Source organism: Pipistrellus hanaki (genome assembly GCF_964339955.1).
Source record: "Pipistrellus hanaki genome assembly, chromosome: X".
Lineage (NCBI taxonomy): Eukaryota > Metazoa > Chordata > Mammalia > Chiroptera > Vespertilionidae > Pipistrellus > Pipistrellus hanaki.
This window is the reverse complement of record NC_140524.1, coordinates 99794672-99821824: the sequence shown is the minus strand read 5'-3', so window position 1 is coordinate 99821824 and position 27153 is coordinate 99794672. Positions and strand designations below refer to the sequence as shown.

The 27153-nt window shown below is 45.8% G+C and overlaps 1 protein-coding gene across 6 annotated transcripts; it reads left to right on the top strand.

Moving 5' to 3' along the window:
• RAB9A (RAB9A, member RAS oncogene family) lies at positions 1 to 24301 on the top strand. 6 transcript variants are annotated; one of them, XM_084869912.1, is made up of 5 exons: positions 1 to 198; positions 12113 to 12213; positions 18438 to 18532; positions 19336 to 19366; positions 23146 to 24301. In XM_084869912.1, the coding sequence occupies exon 5, from the start codon at positions 23177 to 23179 to the stop codon at positions 23780 to 23782; it is 606 nt and encodes a 201-aa protein (XP_084726038.1). In that variant the 5' UTR covers positions 1 to 198; positions 12113 to 12213; positions 18438 to 18532; positions 19336 to 19366; positions 23146 to 23176; the 3' UTR covers positions 23783 to 24301. The 6 variants fall into 6 exon arrangements, 5 of the variants coding, with proteins under 5 accessions (XP_084726038.1, XP_084726037.1, XP_084726041.1 ...); XM_084869913.1 differs by having other exon boundaries at positions 39 to 198; positions 12176 to 12213; XM_084869911.1 differs by lacking the exon at positions 12113 to 12213 and having other exon boundaries at positions 38 to 198.
• The last annotated feature ends 2852 nt before the right edge of the window (positions 24302 to 27153 follow it).

Genomic DNA, 27153 nt, shown 5'->3' with positions numbered 1-27153 from the left:
ACTCCCGGGGCGTAGCCCCGCCCTCCCCTGGCCCCGCCCCCTGCCCGCCGCCATGTTGTTCCCTCGGCGCTGGGCGGGAGCAGCCTGAGGGAGTCGGGCTCGGGCAGCGTCTCGGCGGCTGCGGCGGATTGTCTGGCTTTCCTCTGTGTCCCGGCCGGGCCCGGTCCGAGTTCCCCGCGTCCTGGGTGTGGCGGCGAGGTGAGCGGGGCGCGGACTCCCTCGGGGCTGGCGGGGGTCGGGGGCCGGGGCCGGCGTGCGGTCCGGGTGGGAGCCCGCGGGCCGCCGGCCGTCTGGGTGTCCGGCGGCGGGAGTGGGCGCTCCGGGCCTGTGCGGGTCGCTGGCGCCTGGGGTGGGGGCCTGCGGGTCGCCCCTGCTTCCTCCGGACTGACACAGCAGGGGAGACGGGTTCCCCTTCCCACACCCCCGGGCGGGAGGGAGGCACACACACAGCCCGAGGGACACCCGCTCACCCCAGCGTTTCCCCCAACCCCTGGGGGGCGCACCCCGCACCCCAGCCCACCCAGTCCAGACAGCCCCCCCCCCCCCCCCCATGGCTCGCGTGGAGAAAGCCCGGCGATCGCACGATCTGATGTCGGCGACGTGTGACGCGCTCCCTGGGCGAGAAATCGGGAATGTGAAGCCAGGGCCGGGGCTGGAGGCGGTTTGGGGTGTTATCTGATTCGGGCTGGCTACGGTTTCAGAGTGGGGTTCCTTATTTCTTCCAGCTCAGTGGGTAAAGAGGCAAGGTGAGAATGGTGGGTGCTGCCCGGACCGCGGTGGACGGAGTGGCTTTGTCGTTTGTAGTGATGACACATCCCGTGACCTAGGTTCTTTTGAGGAATGACTTTTTTTTGTTGTTGTTGCTGGTTTCCACATTGTCACGTGGCCAGGCCTTTTACGGGCTTTCGGAACCCCGATGAAACCAATAGACAGAACTTGATTGCTTTTTGGAAGTTAACCAAAACATGTGTAACTTGTCCGTCCTTCAGTTTCGGCCACGGTGGAAATGGAAAATTCCTAAATTGCCTGTAATCTCAAAAAAACCCGGTTCTTGGGGCTAAACTTGTAGACGTGAAGGTAAACCCACAGCCCCTCAGTCTGGGACTTTGAAGAAGCCTGTTCTCTCAGGTCCTTGTCTAGAACTCTCAGCACCTTATTTATATTTGCAAATCTGAGCCCGTGGTGTGGCCGGCCGGTGCCTGCAGTATGTCTGTGCGGAGATTTTAGGAAATTCCTCCTGCTTATACCAGATGCTTCTGGCTTGGCGATTTATTATTTTCCAGAGTTTTGTGGTGTGGGGATATTTTTGGCTTAGCATTTGTGAGGTTCAAGTGGACCAATGTAACTCAGTGGAATAGAACATTTTTTGGCCTTGATTCCAAGCTGGGTTCTGGGAGATGAGGAAAATGCTTGAGTGCGGCTCCCTGTTTTCCAACCTCTTTTTTGTCTTTCCATGTCAGCAGCTTCTTCCATCCAGAACACACTACCCTGGAGGCCTGAGGATAAGTTCCTTTGGTTCTAGAAGTTACATTTTAACCTCCCCTCATTTCTTGGGCAGCGCTCTGGCCTTGGCTGTGTGTGTGTAAATCCTGTACATACATGATTTCATTTAATTTTCACAGCATTTCTGTGTCATGAGCTCCGTTTTACAGATGAGGAACGTGCTGGCATATTGGGGGGTTAGCAAGCAGGCCCGTGTGAGTTCAGAGGGTAGTTCCAGGGGGGCTTTGATGATGTCTCCTGGCATTTTGGATCACTCCTGAGGAGGAGAGCTGCTGGCTGCTGGTGGGCAGAGGCCAGGGATGCTGCCCAGTTCTCTCCAGCGCCCAGGGTAGGCCCCGCAGCGGAGTTGTCTGGCCCAAAAACGTCCCTCGTGCAGGGGCCGAGAGGCCCCTTTGCAGCAGTCTGAGCTCAGGTTTCAGCACGTCTGTAGTTTTTCAACTGCAATGGCCTTTTCCTATTTAGGAAAGCGCCTCATGGTTTTAGGCAGCGGGGAAATTTGAGAACTTGAAGAGATTTCCCTTGACGAGGAGGCATGTACACTGAGTGGCCAGATGATTATGATCACTGAATGCAGAAAAATCTGGCATCTGGCCACTCTGTGTGTGTGTGTGGGTGTGTACACACACACACACACCCACACACACACACAGACACACACACAGACACAGACACACACACAGACACAGACACACACACACACACACACACCCACACACAGACACACACACACACACACACACACACCCACACACAGACACACACACACACACACACACAGACACACACACACACACACACACACACACACACGTATATTAGAGGCCCGGGGCATGAATTTGTTCGTGGGTGGGGTCCAGCAAGCCTGGCCAGGGGGAGGGGACATGGGCAGTTGGCCCACCTGCCTGCTGGTCGAACTCCTGGTCGAGGGGACAATTTACATATTTGTCTTTTATTATATAGGACATACACTGAGTGGCCAGATTATTATGTATTCAGAGACCATCATAATCTAGCCACTCAGTGTATATTCATTTGAAAGATGAAGGAGTGAATAATTTCTGATAATAGAATCCAATTTTTAAGGCAGAAGTGACAAAAGGAACTCGAGAGCCATTCAGCTCCATGGAAGTAGACTTGGGGAGTTTAGTTGCTGTATTATTCCAGTTGTCAACAAGCATTTTCTGAGTCGCCTGCCATGCACTGATAGGTGCTGCTGATATGAAGGGGAGCATACAGTCTAATCATAGTCATAAGATCAAATTCTGATTTGTCCTAGAACCAAATTTATTCTGTGGGCTGCTCAAAGTCGGGGGCCAGATGTCATTAAAAACAAAACAAAACACAAAGTGCGCGCGCACACACACACACACACACACACACACACGCCTCCCCTAGCCCGGCTGGGAGTGGCTCAGTGATTGAACGCTGACCTATGAACCAGGAGGTCATCTTTTGATTCCTTGTCAGGGTACATGCCAGGGTTGTGGGCTGGATCCCCGGTGTGGGGTGTGCAGGAGGCTGCCAATCAATGATTTTGTCTCATCATTGATCTCTCTCTCTCCCTCTCTCTCTCCCTCTCTCTCTCCCTCTCTCTCTCCCTCTCTCTCTCCCTCTCTCTCTCCCTCCCTCCCTCCCTCCTTCCCTCTCTCCCTCCCTCTCCCTCTCCCTCTCCCTCTTCCTCTCCCTTTCCCTCTCCCTCTCCCTCTCCCTCTCCCTCTGAAATCTATAAAAACATATTAAAAACACACACACTCTAGCTGGGTGGCTCAACTGATAGGAGAGTCATCCTGTACAACCAAAAAAGTTGCTGGTTTTGTTCCTGGTCAGGGCGCCATACCTAGGTTGCAGGTTCGATCCTCAGTTGGGGCATGTACTAGAGGCAACCAATTGATGTTTCTCTCTCAAAAAAAAAAAATCAGTGAAAACATATCCTCTGGTGAGGATTTAAAAAAACATCAATGTGTGCATACCCACACATAAGTACCTGTATCATAGTATTTACCGTGCGAAGACTTAGGGGAAATGAGGAAAAGTAGATAGACTTTTGGTAGCTTTGTAGGTTGACCACATGTGAATATTGACAAGAAACAAATTGAGCGGCCATTATAGTTGAGCATAAAACTTCTTACATTTAGCCTCAGTAGACAATAGTCGTGCATGCATTTTATCATGGAAATCAAGAAATAGACGATGAACCTATTTTTAAATGACCTTTGCATCATTTTCTTGTGCATCTTCCAGCTGGTTCATCATGCCTGCCTAAGACTAGGCCCTTCAGTGTAGGGACCGCTTCATTCTGGCGGCAGGTGTCACTTTTAGGTGAACTCGGGGAGGGACTGATTGAGGAATCACAAAGGGCCGGCTCTTGCTTTAGGCATCTTGGAAATGTTCCTCCTGCAGTGAACATGGCATCGTTGGTGGGTAGCTTTGCTCTTTGACTCATGCTCATGGACAGCGTGTTCTTTGTTAATGAGGAGATTTCTCATCAGGAATTGTCAGCTATGGGGATGCTAAATTATACACCTGAAGTGATTGCTATCTCCTGGATCTGACAGAGGAGTGTGCGTTCTGTTCCTTCTGGAGGGGTTTTATTCTGGGAAGGGGAATTGGTGCAGGAAGAACCTCCTTTGGCCTCAGGAGTCTTGCTTGATCTGTAGTTGGCTCATTGCTCTGGCCAAATTAGGTCACCGCATTTTTAAAAATAAGTTTTCTCTCTTTTTTTTAAAAAACATATTTTATTGATTTTTTACAGAGAGGAAGGGAGAGGGATAGAGAGTTAGAAACATCGATGAGAGAGAATCATCCATCAGCTGCCTCCTGCACACACACTACTGGGGATGTGCCTGCAACCAAGGTACATGCCCTTGATCAGAATCGAACCTGGACCTTTCAGTCTGCAGGCTGACTCTCTATCCATTGAGCCAAACCAGTCAGGGCTAAAATAAGTTTTCATTGATTTTGAGAGAGGGAGAGGGAGAGAGAGAGAAACACGCACGTGAGAGAGAAACATCCTTGGGCTGCCTTCTACACACCCCCTCCTGGGGATGAAGCCTGAAACCTGGGCACAGAAAGCCAGGCGTGTGCTGACCGGGCATTGAACCTGCAGCTCCCTGGTGCACGGAACCATGCTCAATCACCTGAGCCACACTGGAGGGCCTCATTTCTGTTTATGAGGTTACATGACTCAGAAGAGACATCAGATGATTGGTTTCCAAGCAGTTCTTCCCCAGGCAATTTGTTGGTTAAATCAGCAGGAGGAAATGAGCCAAGTGGAATTGTGTGTGTGTGTGTGTGTGTGTGTGTGTGTGTGTGTGAGAGAGAGAGAGAGAGAGAGAGAGAGAGAGAGAGAGAGAGAGAAAGGGGGGGGGGAGAGGGAGGGAGAGAGAGATTGATTGAAATGCGTCTCACTTGGAAGCTAGCTAGGTAATAAATTTGTTAGTCAAAACCAAGGACAAGAAATAGGGCTTGTGTTGAAGTAGGTCATCCACAGAGACTATTTATTAAGGGTTTTGAGGGGTGAGCGGTGAACTCACACAATGCCTCCCGGAGTGTGGAAAGCTGTGATGCAGAGGAAAGGCCAGAATACCTGCGGGAGGAGTCACGGGAGACTCAGGTGTGGAGGAGGAGGGAGCTGGCTGCCTTCCACTGGGAGGCGAGGCTGGAGGCAGTCCCAGGCGCTATTCAGCAGGGAGCCTGGGCTGCGGGGCCCCCTCCACACCCCGGAGGAGAAATCTGTTTTGCCAAGTGCATCTTGACATTGTCCCTGTCAAGTTGAGCTCCGTGTACTTCCACGTTCTGGATTATCCCATTACCTTTTTGTTTCTTTCTGGCCATGACGGGGCCAGGGTTTAAATGCCGCTGTTTATCATGAACGTGGAGAGGCTGTTCGTTGTCAATGAGTGTAAGTGAGGTGACAGATCGGCACGCGCTGGAGAGAGCCAGCTGTACGTTTTGGAAGCAATGTGAGAGTGAAGGAAACAGTGGAGGCTTCTCTGACCCCGGCTCATCTCATCGGGGGGGAGTCTGGACACAGACTTCACTCTTGTCCCAGGCCTGACGCCTTCCAAATGTATAGGTTATTGTTTGGCAAGGGCTGGCGGGACAGTAGGGCACAACTCGGTTCATTCATTCCATGGCCCCATTCATCATCCAGGTGTGAAGGGTGGCAGAGCAGTGTAAACTAAGAAACAGCTGCTCAGTATAAATTGAACTAACAGTTTAAGTTCCAAATTCTTATGCAATGTATTAGGCCAGCGGTCAGCAAACTCATTAGTCACCAGAGCCAAATACCAACAGGACAACGATTGACATTTCTTTTGAGAGCCAAGTTTTTTAAGCTTAAACTTCTTCTAACGCCACTTCTTCAACATAGACTCGCTTAGGCCGTGGTATTTTGTGGAAGAGCCACACTCAAGGGGCCAAAGAGCCGCATGTGGCTCGCGAGCCGCAGTTTGCCGACCACGGTATTAGGCCTTTGGGTCCAGAGGCTAAGGTAGTTTTTAGAAGGTTAGTTTTCATAAGAGTGGTTGTGTTATCAGTGTGAGAGAAGCATGAAAATAACTTTAGCGAGTTCTGTTTCTAGAACTTGCTATGTGAAACTAATAGAAGAATGTGTAAATGATATAACAGGTGACTGCGCCAGTCTTTGCAGTTCAGGCTTGTGTCATCAGAGCAGAGATTAGATGAATATGCCTAAAAATACATACATTGTTTAGATCCAAGTCAGAACAGAAGAACTGTTTGAGATCCACACGTTAGTAAATGCAAAGCATTCTCGAATGAGTTCCAGTCTTCTTAAATAAAGTTTCATAAATAGTTGTTTTGGAGCAAGCAGCTGCCACCCTCATATCCTGTTTCACATGCATGTGAGCAGTTGCTCGAGTTTTGATCACACCACCCTGGCAGACCAGATTTGCCAAGATATGATGTCATCGAAAGGAATGTGCTATGACGTAATGCTGAAACTGGGAACTCCCTTGGGTGCCAGTTTGCATGGTGTCCTGCAGCTGTCCAGGCCCCCTCTGGTCCCCTCAGAGATGGAAAGCAGCCTGCCCTGCCCGTTTCCTATGAAGACTGCCCCTTGATCTGCTCTTCCTCATTGTCCGTGGTGCTCCATTCCCATTTTCCGCTGCTCACACATCTCTAGGAAATAGACCTTCTGGTGGAGAAAGGGGCCTCTGGTGCAGAGGGTGCTCATGGGATCTCCTGCTTTTCAGAGAATTCCTCGTGCTTCCGCCGGCCTGTCTGAAGAAGTGTCAAGTGGTTAGGTTTCCTCATCTCTCTCTTTCTCTCTTTTAAAATATAATTTTGTTGATTTCAGAGAGGAAGGCAGAAGAGAGAAAGAGAAACATCAATGATGTGGCCTCCTGGGGATGGAGCCCACAACCTGGGCATGTGCCCCTGACTGGAATTGGACCCAGGACCCCTCAGTCCCCAGGCCGATGCTCTGTCCACTGAGCCAAACCAGCCAAAGCTCATCTCTCTTTAAAAAATATATTATTGGTTTCAGAGAGGAAGGGAGAGGGAGAGAGAAATAGAAACATCAGTGATGAGAGAGAATCATTATCAGCTGCCTCCTGCATGGCCCCCACTGGGGATCGAGCCTGCAACCCAGACATGTGGCCTGATCGGGAGTCGAACCTTGTCCTCCTGGTTCATAGGTCACCGCTCACTCACTGAGCCACACCGGCGGCTCCTCTTTTCTTTAGTTTGTCCCTGGTGAACCATCTGTTTTCCATCTTTTCAGTTTTGTTGCTGTCTCTCACCTGTGGTTCCCTCTTGTTATCCTTTGGGGTTTTGTACATTTTCAGTCCTTTCTGCAATGGTGGGAGTGAAGGTAACACACGCTTGACCTGCCTGTTTGATTAGGCTGGGGGAAGTTGTTTACTCTCCGTGAACTTGCACTTATTGAACTATAAAACCCGGGAGATAGTGTCCAACTTGCAGGTGATGTGAAGGTGCTATATGCCTGCCAGATACAGTGCAACCTCAGTTCTCGAACTAAATTTGTTTTGGAAGGCTGTCCAAGAGGCAATTTGTTTGAAAACCAAATCATTTTTTCCCACTGGAAAGAATGCAAATGGAATTAATTCGTTCCAGATCCCCAAATAACCTTTCTTATATACAGTACATGTCTAATGTACTGCTTAATCTATAAACACACATTCTTTTCTTAAACTTATTGAACCACCCCCCTACTGGCCTTAACCAAATCACTTTTAGCACCAGCTCCAGAGGTATCTTCCAGGAGGTCAGTACACAGCATCTTCGCTTTTTCACATGCTACTGCCTCCAGAATGCTGTCCCCAGCTAACTGCTTTTCATTTATCTAAATCAGCAGCCGTTTCCTACCTCTTCAGTTGCCTGTGATATTGTTTCTTTTATACCCTTAGCAATATTAGCACCCTTTATTTACAGTTATTTATTTGTTCATTTATTTACTTATTTATTAAATGTATTGGGGTAACATTGGTGAATATGAACATGTAGGCTTCAGGTGTCAGTTTCTGTGTTACAAGATCTGTATGTTGCACTGTGTGCCCACCACCAAAGTCAAATCTCCTGTTGCCGTATATTGGGACCCTCATGTTTCCCCACCCCCTTCCCTCTGGCCACCATCACACTGCTGTTTGTGTTCAGTTTTATGTCCCACATACGAGTGAAATCATACGGTTCTTAGCTGTTTCTGAATTATTTCGCTTAGCGTAATGTTCTCAAGGTCCATCCATGTTGCTGCAAATGGCAGTATTTCATCCTTTCTTATGGCTGAGAGTGTTCCATTGTGTGTATGGACCACATCTTCTTTATCCAGGCCTCTATTGTGGGACTCTTGGGTTGCTTCCATGTCTTGGTCACTGTGAATAATGGGACATTAGCACTCTTTTTTAAAAAATATATTTTAATTGATTTTTTACAGAGAGGAAGGGAGAGAGATAGAGAGCTAGAAACGTCGATGAGAGAGAAACACCGACCAGCTGCCTCTTGCACACCCCCCACCGGAGTTGTGCCTGCAACCAACGTACATGCCCCTGACCGGAATCGAACCTGGGACCTTTCAGTCCGCAGACCGACGCTCTACCACTGAGCCAAACTGGTTTCGGCCATTAGCACTCTTGATGGCCTCTTTATGTTTTAAAATTGTGGTAATCATCCATTTTGCCAACAAAAGCGAACACAACACACACACACACACACACACACACACACACACACACACACACACGAAAATAGTCACCGCTCGATTTCCTGAGATGTTAACAAGGTAAACTGACTCATACTGGGACATTCTTTCCTTTGCTTGTGGCCTTTGTTTTGTCCTGCTGGTGTATCAGCATGAAAGAGTTGTCAGGTCCACAACCCAGACACTTTTTTCCATGAAAAACTTAGTGGAGAACCGAAATGTTGGAGATGGGGGACATTGGGGACCGAGGTTTGACTGTACGTATTTGGTAAACAGTGGCAGCTAATGTTCCAGTCATAGCATTTGTTATTTGAGCAAATGACAATAGCAAATAGGTAGAGAAGTGGACATGTTTCTTGTGTTGGTGAATGAAGGGGGTAAGACAGAGATTTTGGAAATGGGGGAAATAATTAGCTTGGTTTTAGTTACATTGAATTTGAACTGCCAGCAGGGTACTAGATGAATCTTCTTACCTAATAATAGACACAGATGCTAATTGACCATACCTTTGTAAAACCCACAGCCAATCAGGAGTGAGTATGCAAATTAACCCAACATAGATGGTGGTTATTTTGCATTCACAGCCACCAAGCGGCTGGGCGCAGGGGCAGGACGCAGGCGTCGCGCCCCACTGCCGGCAGCTCTGGGCCTCTGAGCAGCCTAGGAAGGTGGAGAGAGAAAGCGGTGCCCACAACCAGGGAAAGGAAGGCCCATTCTGGCACGACTCTTCGTGCATCGGGATTCTAGTATATTATAAAAGGGGTTGGAATTCTTGTCTGGCCCTAAAGGGGTGGGAGGGTGAAAGTGGACTTTAGTTTAGAAATCACTGGGTTTTATATCCCGGAAAGAGGTAAGGGCTTCAACCTTGCCATACACCAATGTTAAGAGCTTGTTAGAAAAGGGAGCCGTCTAGGTTGTTGAAAGCTAAGGGAGTGGTGAAAGCCATAGAAGGTGGAAACTCTTGTCAAGGGTAGTTTTATGGACCATTAAGTAGGAAGCATTTTCAAGGTCATTGCCAGGCTGTGGCTGAGTCCTGGCTAAGACTGGAAGGCCTTCCTTCCGTCTCCAGCTAGAGGTGTGCTACTTTGCAAGATTCTTTCCCAATTGAGCTTCCATTGCCTTATTTGTTTAAAAAAATGCTTATTTGAGGGTTTAGGATGTGGTTGTTGGCAGTGCATTTTATGGTGGGGTCTTGAATTCAATGATAAAAGTTAAATTAAAACAAGCCAAAAATGATAGATTTCTCCCCCCCCCCCCCCCCACTAAACAGGCAAATTGAAATACATGGTACAAAATAAGGTAAGATTATTGTAAAATGAAATGGACAGAATAAATATTCGATTTAATTTTCCATCTATGATAATTCACAATAAAAACCAAAGTTTACTTTGTAAAAAAGAAACAAGAAATGCCTGCGTACCCTTTCAAGATTTTATGTCATGTACATCCAGACACACGGCTATCTCTGAGAGAATTCACTGCTAGGTGGCCTCAGCTGGGGACACTGGTTAGCCATGAGGGTCTTTTCTAGAAGCATACACTTTGAAGCCCTAAGAGAAGCACTTTTCCTTTTATTCGCTTTAGGAGTGCGTATGCAGTAGGCTGTTTAGATGAAGACCAGGGAAAAGCCTTTGGACTGGCGACTTCTGCATCTCTAGGAGTCGGGGATGAAGTTGGGAGCCTGTGTGTAGTGAGCAGAGTGGAGGGTTGATCAGGCATAATGGTGAAATGGGTAGTGATGGCACGGTAAGGTTAGGCGTGGAAAGGTTTTTGTAAGTAAAGTCAGCTTCATTACCTTGGTGAGGACAAGCAGGCATCATTGATGGAGCAGTAGGATGAAGTGAACTTTCTGGAAAGCTCCCTGCAGCACTCTTACATTCTTCTCATTTTCCTTTTAAAAAATATGTATTTTTATTGTTTTCAGAGAGGAAGGGAGAGGGAAAGAGAGATAGAAACATCCGTGATGAGAGAGAATCACTGATCGGCTGCCTCCCGCATGCCCCGCACTGGGGATCGGGCCCACAACCTGGGCAGGTGTTCCAACCGGGAATGGAATGGTGACCTCCTGGTTCATAGGTCAACGCTCAACCACTGAGCCAGCCATCTCATTTTGACCTGGTGACAACCTCACTGCAGACTGGGGCCTTTAGTCTAGCAGAGTCCTATGTGCCAGGCATAAAGCTGTCCTCTTGAAATACATCTGCTTGGGAAATTTCCACTTCCCTTACTTAATTTCTCTAACAGCCAAGAAGTTCCACTTTGCTGTGGCTTCCTCCCTCGTGGACAGTGTTTGTATGTGAACTCTTCCCTTAGGACAGTGGTCAGCAAACTCATTAGTCAACAGAGCCAAATAGCAACAGTACAAAGATTGAAATTTCTTTAGAGTCAAGTTATTTAAAATTAAATGTCTTCTAACACCACTTCTTCAAAACAGACTCACTCAGGCCTGGTATTTTGTGGAAGAGCCACACTCAAGGGGCCAAAGAGCCGCATGTGGCTCGAGAGCCACAGTTTGCCAAGCACAGCCTTAGTAGATTTGGAAGTCCTCCAGCCCTGACACTTTTCTGCTTCAAATTAAAGACATCTGGTTTCTTATCTAATTTGAGAGGAGTCAGAACCAACATTTCCTTAAGCTACAGCAGATGATTGCAAATCATGCTTAATTTGTGTTTAGCTGCTCCCCTGTATTGTTCTAAAATGCATATTCAAATTTATTTATTATACTGCATTCTTCCTGAAATAGCCAGTCTAATTCCCAGTGCTGTATCTCTGTCTTTTGATCTGTATCTGTTCCTTTGCATTTTAATTCTGTCTCCCCAAATGAAACCTTAAACTCTTCCGCTCTTTCCTTATTGTCAAGCACTGTAAGTGCCTTTTCCTGTAAGTGTCTTAATGCAGGGAGATATATTGGTGCTTGTTTTTCTTAAGAACTCATTAAGCACAACAAACATTATCTTCACTTCCAGGATTAGCAGTTTCCTGTAAGTCTGTTCACTGAGCCATCACAGTTCATGGTCATTAATAACATCTCATGAGTGAGTGAGGGAGAGAAGAATAAGAAATAGTGATGCCAAGTGAAGGCGAAAGTGAGTGTCATGAGCTACACAAATGGGTCACACATAATATATGAATGATGCAGACACGTATGGATCATTTCTTGAGGTCCAGAATCCTTTAAGAACCTGATGAGCCCTAGCTGGTTTGACTCAGTGGATAGAGCGTTGGCCTGTGGATTTAAGGGTCTTGGGTTCGATTCTGGTCAGGAGCACATGTTGGGATTGTGGGCTCGATCTCCAGCAGGGGGCATGCAAGAGGTAGCCAATCAATGATTCATTCTCATCATTGATGTTTCTCTCCCTCTCCCTTCTGAAATCAATAAACATATATTAAAAAAAAGAATCTGATGAATCCTTTTTTGACTCTTTCCAGAGAAAAGCTCCAGCTCACATGCTTCCATCCCTGCACTCATCCTTATTTCACATGTGATTCTAGGTGCATGTCCCCCCTGCAGCTCCGTCATGGACTCCCAGGTAAGCACACACTCTATGCACACTGTCCAATGCAGTATTCATGTAGCAGTTTAAATGTAAACCAAAATGAAAATGAAATTAAAAATTTAAGCCCTGCTGCCGTGAATCAGTGGTTGAGCATCGACCCATGAACCAGGAAGTCATGGTTTGATTCCCAGTCAGGGCAAATGCCTGGATTTTGGGCTCCATCCCCAGTGGGGAGTATATATCGTGTTTCCCCGAAAATAAGACATCCTCTGAAAATAAGACCTAGCGCATGGAAAGATAAGGCATCCCCTGAAAATAAGACCTAGCGCAACTTTGGGAGAAAAAATTAATATAAGATACTGTCTTATTTTCGGGGAAACAGGGTAGTAGGCAGCCATTTGATGATTCTCTCTCATCATCGATGTTTCTCTCCCTCCCTCCCCCTTCCTCTCTGAAATCAGTAAAAACATTTTTAAAAATTCAGTTCCTCAGCTGGATCAGCCACATTTCAAGTGCTCAGTAGCCATGCATGGTTAGTAACTACCGTGTCGGACAGCGCAGATATAGAATGTTCCTACATTGCAGAAAAAGTTCTGTCAGATACCGCTGCCCTACACTTTCAGGATGGTTTAAGAAGATTTAGTTCCTTAACCAAATCTCTCCTTTCCTCTTCCCCTTTGCCACTTTCTCCACGATTGGTAATGATTAGTACACCCGCAGCCCTGCCTTGTTTTAAGCAAAAGTGTGGGTATGTATTTCCTAAAAGTTTAATTAGATGACTCATCTTCAGAAAAGAGACTTATTGAAATGAGTTCTTTAGACAGGTTGAGCTGCTGTGATGTGATAGTGTGGTTTGACTTCAGTGTTTTTCCTCTCTAGCTGTCTGGGAGGTAATGCTCAGTGATCCACTAGGATCATCTATTTCACCGGGCAAGTTGTGCCTCCATGTTGGTCTATTCCTCTGGTATTTTTGCCTAATTCTTCCTTTTCTTTCTCCTGGCCGACCTCTTGCAGTAGAGATAGACTTAATTACTTGTTGACTTGCTTCTTGCTTATACATTTCAACAAGGCAACCAGACCAGAAACAAAGAGTGGAATGGCTGGCACACACCTATATTAAGATACTATAAGGAAACAAAGACGGCTCCGGTAAAAATTGAAATAATTTAGAGATTATCCATGCCTTTATTTCCTTGGTTAGTTTCCTTAAGCCTCAATTTCTCAAGCTATGAAATGAAATAAGTGGTATGCCTCTAACTAGGACATTTAGGGTGAATGCAAAAGGTATGTTTTTTTTTTTTGAAAAACTGTTTCTAAATTTAAACCAAGAGTGATAAATTCAACTTGTTTTTAAAAAATATATATATTTTATTGATTTTTTACAGAGAGGAAGGGAGAGAGATACAGAGTAGAGAGTTAGAAACATCCATGAGAGTCATTGATCAGCCGCCTCCTGCACACCCCCCATTGGGGATGTGCCCGCAACCAAGGTACATGCTCCCGACCGGAATCGAACCCAGGACCCTTCAGTCCACAGGCCGACACTCTATCCACTGAGCCAAACCGGTTTCGGCTCAAGTTGTGTTTGGAAATGAGAACTCAAGGGGTCACAGAGTATGTGTTTCAAACTCTGAAATGTGGAGAAAAGCAGTGTGCAGACCCGGCCTACTCTCCCTTTGTCTGCTTATTAGAGGAATGCTGTTTTGTTGCAAACTTGTACTTTTTGCAGTCAGTAATACTAATTTTAAAGTGGTTTTCTCATTAGGCATGCAAGTAGAATCAATTTTTTTGTCCTTACCCATGCATTTTAATAGACCTCAAGAGTAAAATGGGGGAAGAACTGATTGCCTGGAGAAACAACTGTAAGTACAGAAAGTACAAATACAAAAAGAATAGCCCTAGCCAGTTTGGGTCAGTGGATAGAGCGTCAGGCAGTGGACTACAGAGTTCTGGGTTCGATTCCAGTCAAAAGCACATACTTTGGTTGCAGGCTCTGGTCCTGGTTGGGGCTTGTGTGAGAGGCAACCAATTGATGTGTCTTTCACATTGTTGTTTCTCTGTCTCTCTTCTCCCTTCCACACTCTCTCAAAATCAGTGGAAAAATATCCGCTGGTGAGGATTAATAAAACAAAACAAAAGAAAAACAAGGATAGAATACTAACAAGAATAAAGGAGGAAGTAATTTACTTTGGTCTCAGTTTAAACCCTCTTTGGTACCTCACCATATGTCAAGTTTTGTATATGATGCTGCAGAAGAAAAAAAGGGCAAATGAATGATGGCATCAGGTGTTTTGTGTCCCTCCCAGGGAGTTGGACAGACTCAGACACAACGGCATACATGAGTGAGAGCTGTGCTGGAGGTGGGAAGGATTAGAGGGAAGAGAAAGACTAGGAGGGGAGGCATAGAAGGCTTCTTGGATGAAGGATGTGAACTGGGCCATTGGATGACTGGGATATTCATAGCCATTCAGGTATAGGGAGGGGCCTCCCCGGCCAAGATAAGCACCTGAGCGAAGGCTGGACAGTAAATACCGGTGATAGGTTTGCGGATGGTGACTTGTAGGTTATAATAGGGACAGGCTTGTAAGCGAGGTTGGATAGCTCTTTGGATGCCATGTTCAAAATCCTGTATAATAAAAATAATAAATAAGTGGGTTTAGTTTGGAGACAATTAGATCCACGAACAATAAAAATGTCCACCTTTAATTAAAATTCCTGTTAAGAGATTTAGATTCTCCAGGCCTGGGTCTGAAGCCCTCTTGGTCTATTGTGGTCTCTGGGTTGGAGGCCAGAGAAAAGGCTACTACTGATGAACTATCCATAGCAAGTGATGGTGCGAGATAAAAGTCCACAGTGGCAGCGTTGGAAAAATAGTATTATAAAAAGGAAATACCGTACTGTCTTTTTATCTTTAATTTTGAGGTATCTCCTTCCCATTGAGATCAGTGTGTGCCGTATATGTGTGTTGGGGGTGGCACATGGTATTATAATCCTAAAATAGTATCGATTGTGCTTATAACTGGTTTATTTAAAAGGACACTGCTGCAGGGATAAGGAGATTGTGGCTCTGTAAATCTAATTTCAGGGTCTTGTTGCTTGTGGGGCGTGGCTACAGTGTTTGCACAGGTTCAGTCGGACTGATGAGAGGGCACAGTCCTCTCATGGCCACGTGCAAGTCCCAGCTTGGAGGGCAGAGCCTCCCCCGGCACCATTATAGCCAACAGCTGTGGTTGTCAGCTTGAACCTGTGGTCTGAACACGGCCCCACGTGCCTGAGTGCTCTAGGCTGCAAGTAAACAGAGCTTGATCAGGTGCATGTAATTGAGGAGGATCGAAGCAAAACCAGAAGGTTGTAAACATGTGATCACACCCTTACTTTGCCTCGTGGCATCGGCTACAAAATAAAGGCACGGCTTGTAGTCCATGGTGCTCTCTCTCAGGGAAGCAGCTTTTGATTCATTTTTATATACTTTTGATATTTAAAAAAAAGTATGACTTTGCAACCAAATCACTACTTTCAAGATTGAACTCAGCATTGATCATTCTAGGTTTTCTTGCAGACTTTAATATAAATCTGTAAGCCTTTTCAGAGTGTGATCACCGTGTGCCTAATATTTGGGTTTAGCACTCGGCAGTATACTTCTACAGTTCTGTGTCTGCAGTTAGGCATTTAGGTCATTTCCAGAAATCTCTCCTTGGCAGCTAAGGCCCTGCCTGCTCTGGGCCTCTTCCCCCGGAGATGCTCACACAGGAGATGCTTACATTTCATGTAAGACCCGTTTAAGCTCCTGAAACTGATAAAACGTCGGCACACTCAGATGTGCGTTATACTACGTGGTACATCCGCATTGAACTCTGCTCTCTCTGGACTCCAGATGCTCAGCCCTACCTTGGACTCGCCCAGTATATGCCAGTCTGTTGGCAGGATCTCGGCCTGGGCTGGTCCCTCTCCCTCATTCCCAACTCGCTCCTCTCTCCTCCGTTTTCTCCTGCTGAGCTTAGCTTGTGGTCAAACCCACTTCCCCTGGGTCAAGTCCGCCTGCAGTGGAAGCTGATCTTGGGGAGGCTGTGTGCTCAGAGCAGTGCGGCTGGAGTGATCCCTGAGACATTGCTTTGGGACAGCCCACACCGGACACGGCGTACGGTCTGCCACTGGCACTGCTGGCACAGCCAGTTTTCCTCTGGCGCTGGGAGTTGCCACTTTTTCTTGAACGGAGTGGCAGGTGCAATAGCTGGCCGTGTTACAGAGTCACCGTGTCTGACATGGACATCCCCCTGACGGCTGGAATCACCCCCAGCTCCAAGCTGCTCCTGAGATGCTCACACAGGGGCCTGGGTCTGCCTGAGGGAGCCGAGGTTCACACATGGCATCTCTTACCAGGGCAGACGCTGCCCTGTCTGCTTCCTTGGTTTCCGGTTGAGTGCAGATAGTTGTATTCTCTACCAGGTGCAGACTCTCGTTTGCAGGACTTTCCATGGTTGGATTTGTGTGGATTGTCGTCTTCCCCAGCCTCCATCCTCAGCATCAGGCACACAGCAGGCAATCACTGTGTGCTTGGTGAAAAACTACTTGCCCACCCACTCCACCAAATGCTAGGCTTCTGGGGCGGTGCTTCAGTTCTGCAAACACTTGCTTGACATTTCATGTAAATCGTGTTTAAGCTCCTGAAACTGATAAAACGCCGACACACTCAGATGTGCGTTATACTACATGGCAACGGCTTGCTACTGCTGGTTCTGTCAAGTGAACTTGGTTTTGAGCAGATCTTGAAAGAAAGCGAGCAGTGAAAGACTCTTACCATTGCAAGTGCGATTTTCCATCATACCCACGGCAGCAACAGGAAAACCCGCAGACATAAATGCAAGGCAGCTGAGCCTCCCGGGATACGTGCTGGGGTTTAGAGCAGCCTGCCACATTCTTAGCTCATTTCTACCTTTTGCTAGCTGTGTGACCTTGACCAAGGTCTGGAAGCTCTCTGAGTCAGTGTCCTCATTGCAGGGAGGAAGACTTGTGAGCAGTGAATGCAGTGAATGCAGAATCAGGGCTAATAGTGTTGGTATTATTGCTATTAGTCATACCCCACTCTATTGCACTTTGAAGATACTGCAGTTTTTTGCAAATTGAAGGTTTGTGGCAACCACTAGTAAAAAGATTATGACTCACAGAAGGCTCAGAAAATAGTTAGCAATAAAGTATTTTTTAAAAATATTTTTTATTGATTTTTTACAGAGAGAGGAAGGGAGAGGGATAGAGAGTTAGAAACATTGATGAGAGATAAACATCGATCAGCTGCCTCCTGCACACCCCCTATTGGGGATGTGCCTACAACCAAGGTACATGCCCTTGACCGGAATCGAACCTGGGACCTTTCAGTCTGCAGGCTGATGCTCTATCCACTAAGCCAAACTGGTTTAGGCTGCAATAAAGTATTTTTAACTTAAGGTATAGACATTGTTTTTTATTTTATTTTATTTTTTAAATATTTTGATTGACTTCAGAGAGGAAGGGAGAGGGAAACATCAGTGATGAGAGGGAATCATTGATTGGCTGCCTCCTGCACGCCCCTATGGGGGATCAAGCCTGCAACCCAGGCAGGTATGCTTGACTGCAATTGAACCTGGGACCTTTCAGTCCGCAGGCTGATGCTCTATCCACTGAGCCAAACCAGTTCGGGCTGTGCATTGTTGTTGTTTTTTGTTTCTTTTTTTTTTTTTTTTTAAAGACAATGCTATTGCATGCTTAATAGACTATAGTATAGTGTAAACCTAACATATGTGCTGGGAAAACAAAAGAATTAATGTGGCTTGATTTATTGTGATATTTGCTTTATTGCTTGGTCTGGAACCAAACCCCCAGTATCTCTGAGGTATGCCTGTATTATACTATTTCATCCTTAACTCTGAAATGTCAAGGTTTTGAAGAGTCACTTTTTTCATCGATTGAATTTATAAGTTGAGGACTACTATATGTAAGTCCCACAAAAATCCCTTCGCTTTAAGGGGGGTAGGGGACTTGAAATCATTGGTTTAGGCAGAGAATGGCTAGTACCTTAGCACAGCTCCGCATTCGTCACTGCGAAACCTTCACGTTGAATTTGGTACTTAGGGCTAGGATCCTCTGGCTTCCTACTGTGTCTGCCTGTGTAATTCTCTCACTCTTCCGCCCGTAACTCTTACTGAAAGCGCACTGGAGAAATGGCCACCACGGAAGCCTTTCTGTGACACTGCCAGTAAAGACTTCTTGTGTTCATTCCACAGACACTTCCTGCGTTCCCGTGAGGAGCCTGCTGCAGTGGTGACTCGCTCTTCCCCTGTTGTCCTCTTCTGAGTGAATTTTCCCAAGAGTCTGCGAGGTAGGTAATGCTGTCACATTGTCCGGTGAGCTTCAGGGTGTCAAGTAGCTTGTCAGTTGGTCTGAGTTGGCCTTTGACACCAGGAACCAGTTCTCCTTCGAGGTTTTCACCTTGGCCTTGGCTGCCCAGAAAGAAGCTTCACAGCACTCCTTAGACTGGCACTTCCTGTGTCCCATTGGGGCTCCTTCTTCGAGTGGCCCTTACTTCCTTGTTCTCTGGAATATGGTTATTCTAAGCTACTCTAAATTTGAGCAACTGTTGAAAAATGAATGGTATATTTTACATTTATTTCATTTTAACAGCATTTTATAGCTGCCCGGGTGTGAAACTTGAGAGAAGTGCGGTCAGCAGGTGAAAGACTTAAATGCTTAAGGTGTAGCATTTGATGCTAGGACTTTTTTAGGCTGAGGAAGGTCCTGGGCAGCTTTCAGGTGTGATTTTCCTTTTCAATTAAGAATTCATGCCGGAACCGGTTTGGCTCAATGGATAGAGCGTCGGCTTGGGGACTGAAGGGTCCCGGGTTCGATTCCGGTCAAGGGCAAGTACCTTGGTTGCGGGCATATCCCCAGTAGGGGGTGTGCAAGAGGCAGCTGATCGATGACTCTCTCTCATCGATGTTTCTAACTCTCTATCTCTCTCCCTTCCTTTCTGTACAAAATCAATAAAATATATTTAAAAAAAAAGAATTCAGCTGCCACTAGTTGTCAGCTATTTCTTTCACATTTTAATTCTTGTGTTTACTCTTAAAACTATGAAAACAACTGTACATTGCTAAGCTGAGCTTTCTAATGTTTTCTTTGCAGATAATGATGATGCATGAACTGAACAACTAAGGTGAGATTTAGGATCTAGGTAGTATGCTTTTCTTATGCAGATTTCCTTACAGAATTTAGCTGAATGGCTAACCTTTTCTTTTAACCTTGGTGAAGATTGTTGCCTTTGGGCAGCCATTCCAAACTGTGGATTATGAAAGACTTGATATTGCATTTTAAGGTAAGTTCTGACAATAACGTGGCAGGATACCATATTCATTCAGCTTAAACTAAAGAGGTTTCAAAGGATTTTACTGTTTATTTAGAAAAGGAAACATTTTTAATATCTGGTTATGTTAATGTATAGATTCCTTGAAGCTGCTTTTTGTTAGATGTCATTGGGAAATGAGATGGTTTATACAATTACCTGTATCACCATGTATGTTTATGTACAATGCTACAGTTAGAATTAGAGAGATGTGTATGTATTATTTGCTTTAGCAAATGCCAACATACTCCCAAATAGGATGTCTAGGAGGCCCCAAATTACGGATGGGAAGTGTAAGCATTGTACCCTCTTGCCTGGCTGTGGGCCTCGCATTGCCCACATTTGTTTCATCAGAATAAGGGCACAATCTAGGATAGCCCACAGTATTACGAAAAAAGAAAAGAACTGTCAACGTGTCCTGATAAAACTATAAATGACAAGTCCCAAGGAACTTCTGCGACTTAATTTGGTACATGTATACAGCCAGCCACCTGAGTGAGGTTGTTAGGTTGCATAATCTGGGTTCTAATTTGATGTAGAGATTCTAACCATCAGTGCTGAACAATAAACCTTGGTGTCTGGGAAGGCAGTGAGAGACCTATTCAAATCCTGGGGTAAATGGTAGACTACAATGACGCCCATCTGTCCCACCCTCCAACACAACAGGCAACTTTGGTGTTCACATGGCTTACGCGTGTGGAAGGAGCGACCTCAGGACGGGAGCCGCTGGGGAAGGGCTTCAGCATTGATGACCATGCCAAGTGGTTCTGAGGGCCCAGCGGTTGGCCAGCAGTGTGGTGGGCGAAGCGGGGTGGGATCTCCATCAGAAGGAACAGTGTGTGCCAAGCTGGGCGAGTGGCATTGAATTTCAGTTCCATCTGACTGCTCTTCCGCGGGACCGAAGCCGAGAGGGAACGGGGAGCAGGGCCAAGTGTCTCGCCTTAGAAGTTGGACCCAGACTTGACTCTGTGGAGCACTGCCGAAGAATGTTAAGGAGGGGCATTGGACAGATACTTGCCCTCAATCAGAATATTTGGTGTGCCTTTGCGGTTTTGTTTCTTCTTTTTCTGGAAGTTGAAGTTGTTTAAGCAAGACTGCAAAGATTTAAACAAAGGAACCGATTTAGCCACTCTTTACATATGCCAGGAAATGAAGAGGCTTGAGAATGTTTGAATTTCCTCTTTAACATTCATTTAATCTGGGCAGTGGGCAGAGTGATTACTTGGCAGTCAAAAGTCTCCCAGAGGGCCCGGCTGGCAAGGCTCAGTGGTTGAATGCTGACCTATGAACCAGGAGGTCACAGTTCAGTTCCTGGTTGGGGCACATGTCCGGGTTGCAGGCTCGATCCCAAGTGTGGGGCGTGCAGGAGGCAGCTGATCCATGATTCACTCTCATCATTGATGTGTCTTATCTCTCTCCCTCTCCCTTCCTCTCTGAAATCAATAAAAAATAAAAGTCTCCAAGAGGTCTGTACTTGAGTGCCTCAGACTTTTGTTGGCCAATTTAGATTGTATTAATTATAGCAGTAATTACTATAGGAGTAATTTAAAAGAGCCAGTTGGAATTAGAGAAGTTGCTTCAGCTTTTACCAGACTAGTATGTAGCTGGATATACAGAATTCTTGCACGTTATAGGAAGTGTTCAGTTACATTACCCTGGGTAACATTTGCATATAAATAGGAGTTAGCCAGATAACGTTTACTGCAGTGATTTTGCAAAATCATCCTAGTAATTTCGCAATTATTGTTTCTGTTTTAATTATCTTCCCACTGAGGGATTCACAATATCTCCTCTCATACTACATATCCATTTTTATTCTAGAGCTGTGCTGTCCATTATAGCTGTTGGCTCTCTAAATATGGTTATTCAAATTAGTTCAAAATAAATACAGTTTAAAATTCAGTTCCTCCCCCAACCATATGCTAAGTGCTCCGTAGCTTACCTGGGGCAGGTGGCTGCCATATGGGACGCCACAGATGGAGACATCTCCACCGTTGGAGAAGGTTCTCTTAGTGCCACTCTAAAGGTTGTCTTCTTTTACACATTTTAATATACTAACAGCCACTTAATAAAATACAGATGAGGTAGTATAGTGTGGTTCAAAGTAACTGGGGAGAAGAGAGAATGGGGAGTTACAGAGGAAGTAGAATTTCCCCTAAGGTGATAATTGGTGAAGCCAGGTTTTTAGGGTCCATGAGGTATCATTAAATTATTCTCACTTAGAAATTTTGTCTGTGTTTGAAATTTTCCATAATCAAGAATTAAAACAACCGAAACCGGTTTGGCTCAGTGGATAGAGTGTCGGCCTGCGGACTGAAAGGTCCCAGGTTTGATTCCGGTCAAGGGCACGTACTTTGGTTGCGGGCACATCCCCAGTGGGGAGTGTGCAAGAGGCAGCTGATCAATGATTCTTATCGATGTTTCTAACTCTCTATTCCTCTCTCTTCCTCTCTGTAAAAAAATCAATAAAATATATATTTAAAAAAATAATTAAAACAGAAGCGTAAACAGGCACAGCACTTAGAAGCAGCCGTCTATAAATGAGCATCTGAAATCCCACCCTACAGGCTGGTGCCTTTGGTGTAGGGAGGTTTTTAATCCTGCTCCAGGGTTTCCCCTAAAGCAGGGGTCGGCAAACTCAGTCACCAGAGCCAAATACCAACAGGACAATGATTGAAATTTCTTTTGAGAGCCACATTTTTTAAACAAACTTCTTCTAATGCCACTTCTTCAAAATAGACTCGCCCAGGCCATGGTGGTATTTTGTGGAAGAGCCACACTCAAGGGGCCAAAGAGCCGCAAGTGGCTCTCGAGCCGCAGTTTGCCGACCACAGCCCTAAGGAGGTACACATGGCATCTTGTTTTTATTTAAGGGTTACTTCATTCCCCCTCAAAACATGTAAGTAGCAGCACTAGTGGGCAGAATGAGTCCTATGGGTAGAATGTGCTAGATTACATGATGTTTAAGATTCCGTTGCTGCTGATGTTAATCTTGGCAGACTCCAAGTGGTGTTCCCTGTGAAGAGAACAGAGTTCATTTACTCAGCGGTTAGCTTGTTTTTGTTCCCTGCCAGATCAGTGAGCTGCTGTGCCTGGTTTCCTGGTTACCAGCTCCTGTGGTGGTAGCACTGGAAGCGGGTTGTTATGGAGAAAAGCCCTGGCAGGAGAGCAAAGCCGTTGGTGAACAGTGTCTGTCACGGTGTCACCAAAGGCTGTTTGAGGTTGTCACCCAGACGTGCCTACTCCAGTCTCTTTCTACATCTCTAACAAATGGTGGCCGGGCTTATTGTGAGTAGAGAGAAAAGGTCGAGAGCAAGGTGTCTGGGGTCAGATTTGACCTTGAGTGCCAGCTCAGTCAGCTGAGACCAAGGAAGGGCGAGACTGGCCCTGGCCAGCTGTCGCAGGGAGTACTGGCAGGGTAGTGCCTGGTGCATGGTTGAGTGCTTTGCAAATGACAGCTCTTCCTGTTCGGTATTCTCTGTGCAGAAAGCAACTGGGCCTCTGCGTTTTTCCCTTAAATGCTGATGTTTCTAGAATCGCGTAGAGCAGGGCACAGGTCTGAAGGAATGTAATGGTACCTTCTTATTTTACAGGGTTCTGAAGTCAGAGATCTTGAGACTAATAATGGCAGGAAAGTCATCACTCTTTAAAGTCATCCTCCTGGGAGATGGCGGAGTTGGGAAGAGCTCTCTGATGAACAGATATGTGACTAATAAGTTCGATACCCAGCTCTTCCATACCATCGGTGTGGAGTTTCTAAATAAAGAGCTGGAGGTAGATGGACACTATGTGACCATGCAGATCTGGGACACGGCCGGCCAGGAGAGATTCCGAAGCCTGCGGACGCCCTTTTACAGGGGCTCTGACTGTTGCCTGCTCACGTTCAGTGTCGACGATTCTCAAAGCTTCCAGAACTTGAATAACTGGAAGAAAGAATTCATATATTACGCCGATGTTAAAGAGCCCGAAAGCTTTCCTTTTGTCATCCTGGGTAACAAGATCGACATAAACGATCGGCAGGTGTCTGCGGAAGAAGCCCAAGCCTGGTGCAGGGACAACGGCGACTACCCTTACTTCGAGACAAGCGCGAAAGATGCCACCAACGTGGCAGCGGCCTTTGAGGAAGCGGTTCGGAGAGTGCTCGCCACCGAGGATAGATCTGATCACCTGATTCAGACCGACACCGTCAGTCTGCACCGCAAGCCCAAAACCAGCTCCTCTTGCTGTTGATCCCGATGAGAGAGGTTTAACCAACTCCCTCTCTCTCTCTCCCTCTCTCCCTCTCTCTCTCTCTCTCTCTCTCATACACACACACACACACACACACACACACACGAATAAACATGGGGAGAGGAGAACTAGCATTTGCAGCAATAGATCATATACTCCTAAAATGAAACTAACCATATTGCTGCTCCATACGTGGGTGGGAGAAGGGACACATTCATTCACTCGGAAGAATCTTATTTACTCAGCAATGGCATCTTACATTTACAAGTTGTAACGGTTGTCTAATAACATTTAATTTAAACATGTAAGTTACCGCGCTAATAAATGCGATGACCAAGACTCAGACTTTGTGATTAAAACAAAACACTTGAATATCCTAGAAATTGTTCTTTTCCTGGGAAAATGGAGAACGACTTTTTATATATGTATATTTTTATGTAATTAGCATCTATTCCTGGTTCGGGGGGGGGGGGAGTTTCCTACAGTAATGTTAGTTATTAAAAATTAAAATTGAGTGCATCTGTGCCGCAGTGATTTATTTCTACATTCTCTTTCAAATTATCGAAGTGTTCACGTTTTCATTCTACATAATGGAATTGATCTCTTGGTCTCCCCAGTAACTGCTCGTCATTTGTGTGTCACATGTTCGCTACCCCCTCACCCCCAGAAGCCAACTTGATCACTATTCTTAGAGAAAATGTGAAGGATTGTACCTTGTTTGAGGGTAAGGGAAGACATCTTTATTTGGCCGTATATTTATTTAGTGCCTTCTCCTTCACTGAACATTGTCTAGTGATTTGCTCTAGATTTCTCATCTTGCCGCAATGACCAGACTTCCTGATAAAACAGTGGTCTTTTGTGGGTAAAGCTCATATGCTGCAGCTTCATGCAGATTCCATCCTCCAGAGACAAACCAGTGCCCAGACCCTGTGTCAGTGAAGACGGAACCCTGGCCGTGGAGCAGCGGGTTATCAAAGGACATGCTTGGGGCAGGGGTACGTTTTGAGAAACTAAATGGCTATATTTCTTTCCCTGCCTCTACTCCTTCGAAACCACTGAAAATGAGTACCATTACAGCAAGCTAAGCTTTTGAAAGTCTTATTTCCTAACATAACAATTTGGCTGTAAGGAAAATGTAACATTTTTAATTTGGGGAAATTAAATCTCTTCATATTCCCAGGTTGGAGGAAATTATAGTTTTTATTATTTATAAACACTCCCCATCTCCCCCCGGAAAAAAAACAACACACCAATCCTCCATCCAAAAAACATTTTTTTTTTTTACTGGTTTCAGAGAGGAAAAGAGAGAGAAAGAGAGGTAGAAATATCAATGATGAGAATCATGGATCAGCTGCCTCCTGCACGCCCCACACTGAGGATCGATCTTGCAACCTGGGCATGTGCCCTGACCAGGAATCAAACCCTGACCTCCAGGTTCATAGGTTGATGCTCAATCACTGAACCACACCAGCTGGGCTTGCTTTTGTTTTTTAAAAGTGTACCCATTGTTTTGTGACTTGCCCTTTTTCTCTTAATATGTCTGGACATATTTACATTATAGTAGACCCCTCTCATTTATTTGCCGTATGGATATCTAATACCTATTCAAATCCTTCTCTCTTGATAGATAGGGAGCAGTAGTGCATGAAAGTGCTAGTTTCGCACACCTTGGTCAATTTTTCTGCATACATGAATCTCCCACACCTTGGTCAATTTCTCTGCATACATGAAAAGTGGGGGCAACAGTGAAGCATTCTAGCAATCATATGGCTAAGATCCTAGGGACAAGGGACATATCTACCTTTGCCACCTAGTTCCTGTCCCTGGTGGCAGCCACATGTGTTTTTAGGTGTGTGTCCCTCTAGATCAGGGATGGGGAACCTGTTTTCTGTCAAGGGCCACTTAAATATTTATAGCATCATTCATGGGCCATACACAATTATCAACTTAAAAATTAGCCCGCTGTATTTGGTCAAACATTTCATTAGCTCACCCCTAATGCCTTGGTAAGGCCAGACCAAATGATTTTGCTATGGCCCATGGGCAAAGAGTTCCCCACTCCTGACCTAGACATTTAGTGCATAAGGAAAGCATAAAATGCAGAGTGTATGGCTTCTGCAATGGGAATTTCTTTTCTCACAGTGCTGGAGGCTAGAGTCCCAGGTCAGGGTGTGGGGAGTTTAGTTCCTCCTGAGGTCTCCCCATGGCTTGCCAATGACCTTTCCCCATGTTGTCACCACCCCCCTCCCATCTCTATCCAAACTTCCTCTTCTAAGGACACCAGATTGGATCAGGCCCACCCAAACAGGCTCATTTTAACTTAAATCACCTCTCTGAAGGCCCCATCTCCAAATACAGCCACATTCTGAGGGGGTGTGTGGGGCCTAGGACTTCGACATGAATTTGGGGGGTAGGGGAACAATTTTGCCCATAACGTGTATAGGTATTTACAAAATGTGTAATTTTGATACTTGTACAGATTTAATACCTTAGTGTATTTTTAAGCTTTTAAGCATCTTTTCAAATACTGCATTTTCAGATAAATATTTAAGGATATAATTTGTTGGCATTCTAGAGGTCTAGTGTTGAGCTAAAATGATCAAAGTAACAGGTCTTCATGTGAACAGGAGAGGAATCCTTCACACCACGACTTAAAGGGAATCTGGGGAACAAGGCTAATATGCCAAACACGGTACTGGAGTGTGATTAAGAACAAAACCTGACTAAATAGCTTTGTCCTTCAGTTAACTACAGCTAACTGATGGAAAAGCTCTTGAACCAGCGGCAAAAGGTCGCTGAAAATCTGATTCTTTTGAAGAAGAAAAAAAGACGCTTTAATGGGCTGGCCTTACCTATATAAAGATGAAAAATATGGGAAAAACAAGAGTTGGGGATCAAAGCAGGTGATAAGGGAGTGGTGGCAATAGCTGCGGGCCCCCAAAGCGAGCAGAACTGGTTCAGGGAGGGGCCTGTTACAGCGCTGTGTTTGCCACTCAGCGTTCGGGCCATCTGAGACTGTTTCCACGCTGTCTGTGAACTGTGAACGTATAGACCAAGTTCAGTGTTAAAGACCAGCTAGTGACCTCAGAGAATGGACAAATGTACTTTTGACCAACGAGAACCATTTCAGGAAGCTATGTGGAAGATGGAAAGGTACCTCATCAACGGGCTACTTCCAGTTTTATCACCTCCTTCACTCTGGTGAAAAATTCCCTAGTTGAAGTTAAAGAAAACCCTGCTTTGCGTTTCTATAAGAACTGTGTAAGCTTTCACTGTCCTATGACCCTGATGCCAGTTCTCACACACCAGTGGCTTGTGGAACAGAGCTGTGTGAAGTAGGAAAATGGACCCGTGGGTTCTGAGACGTTTCT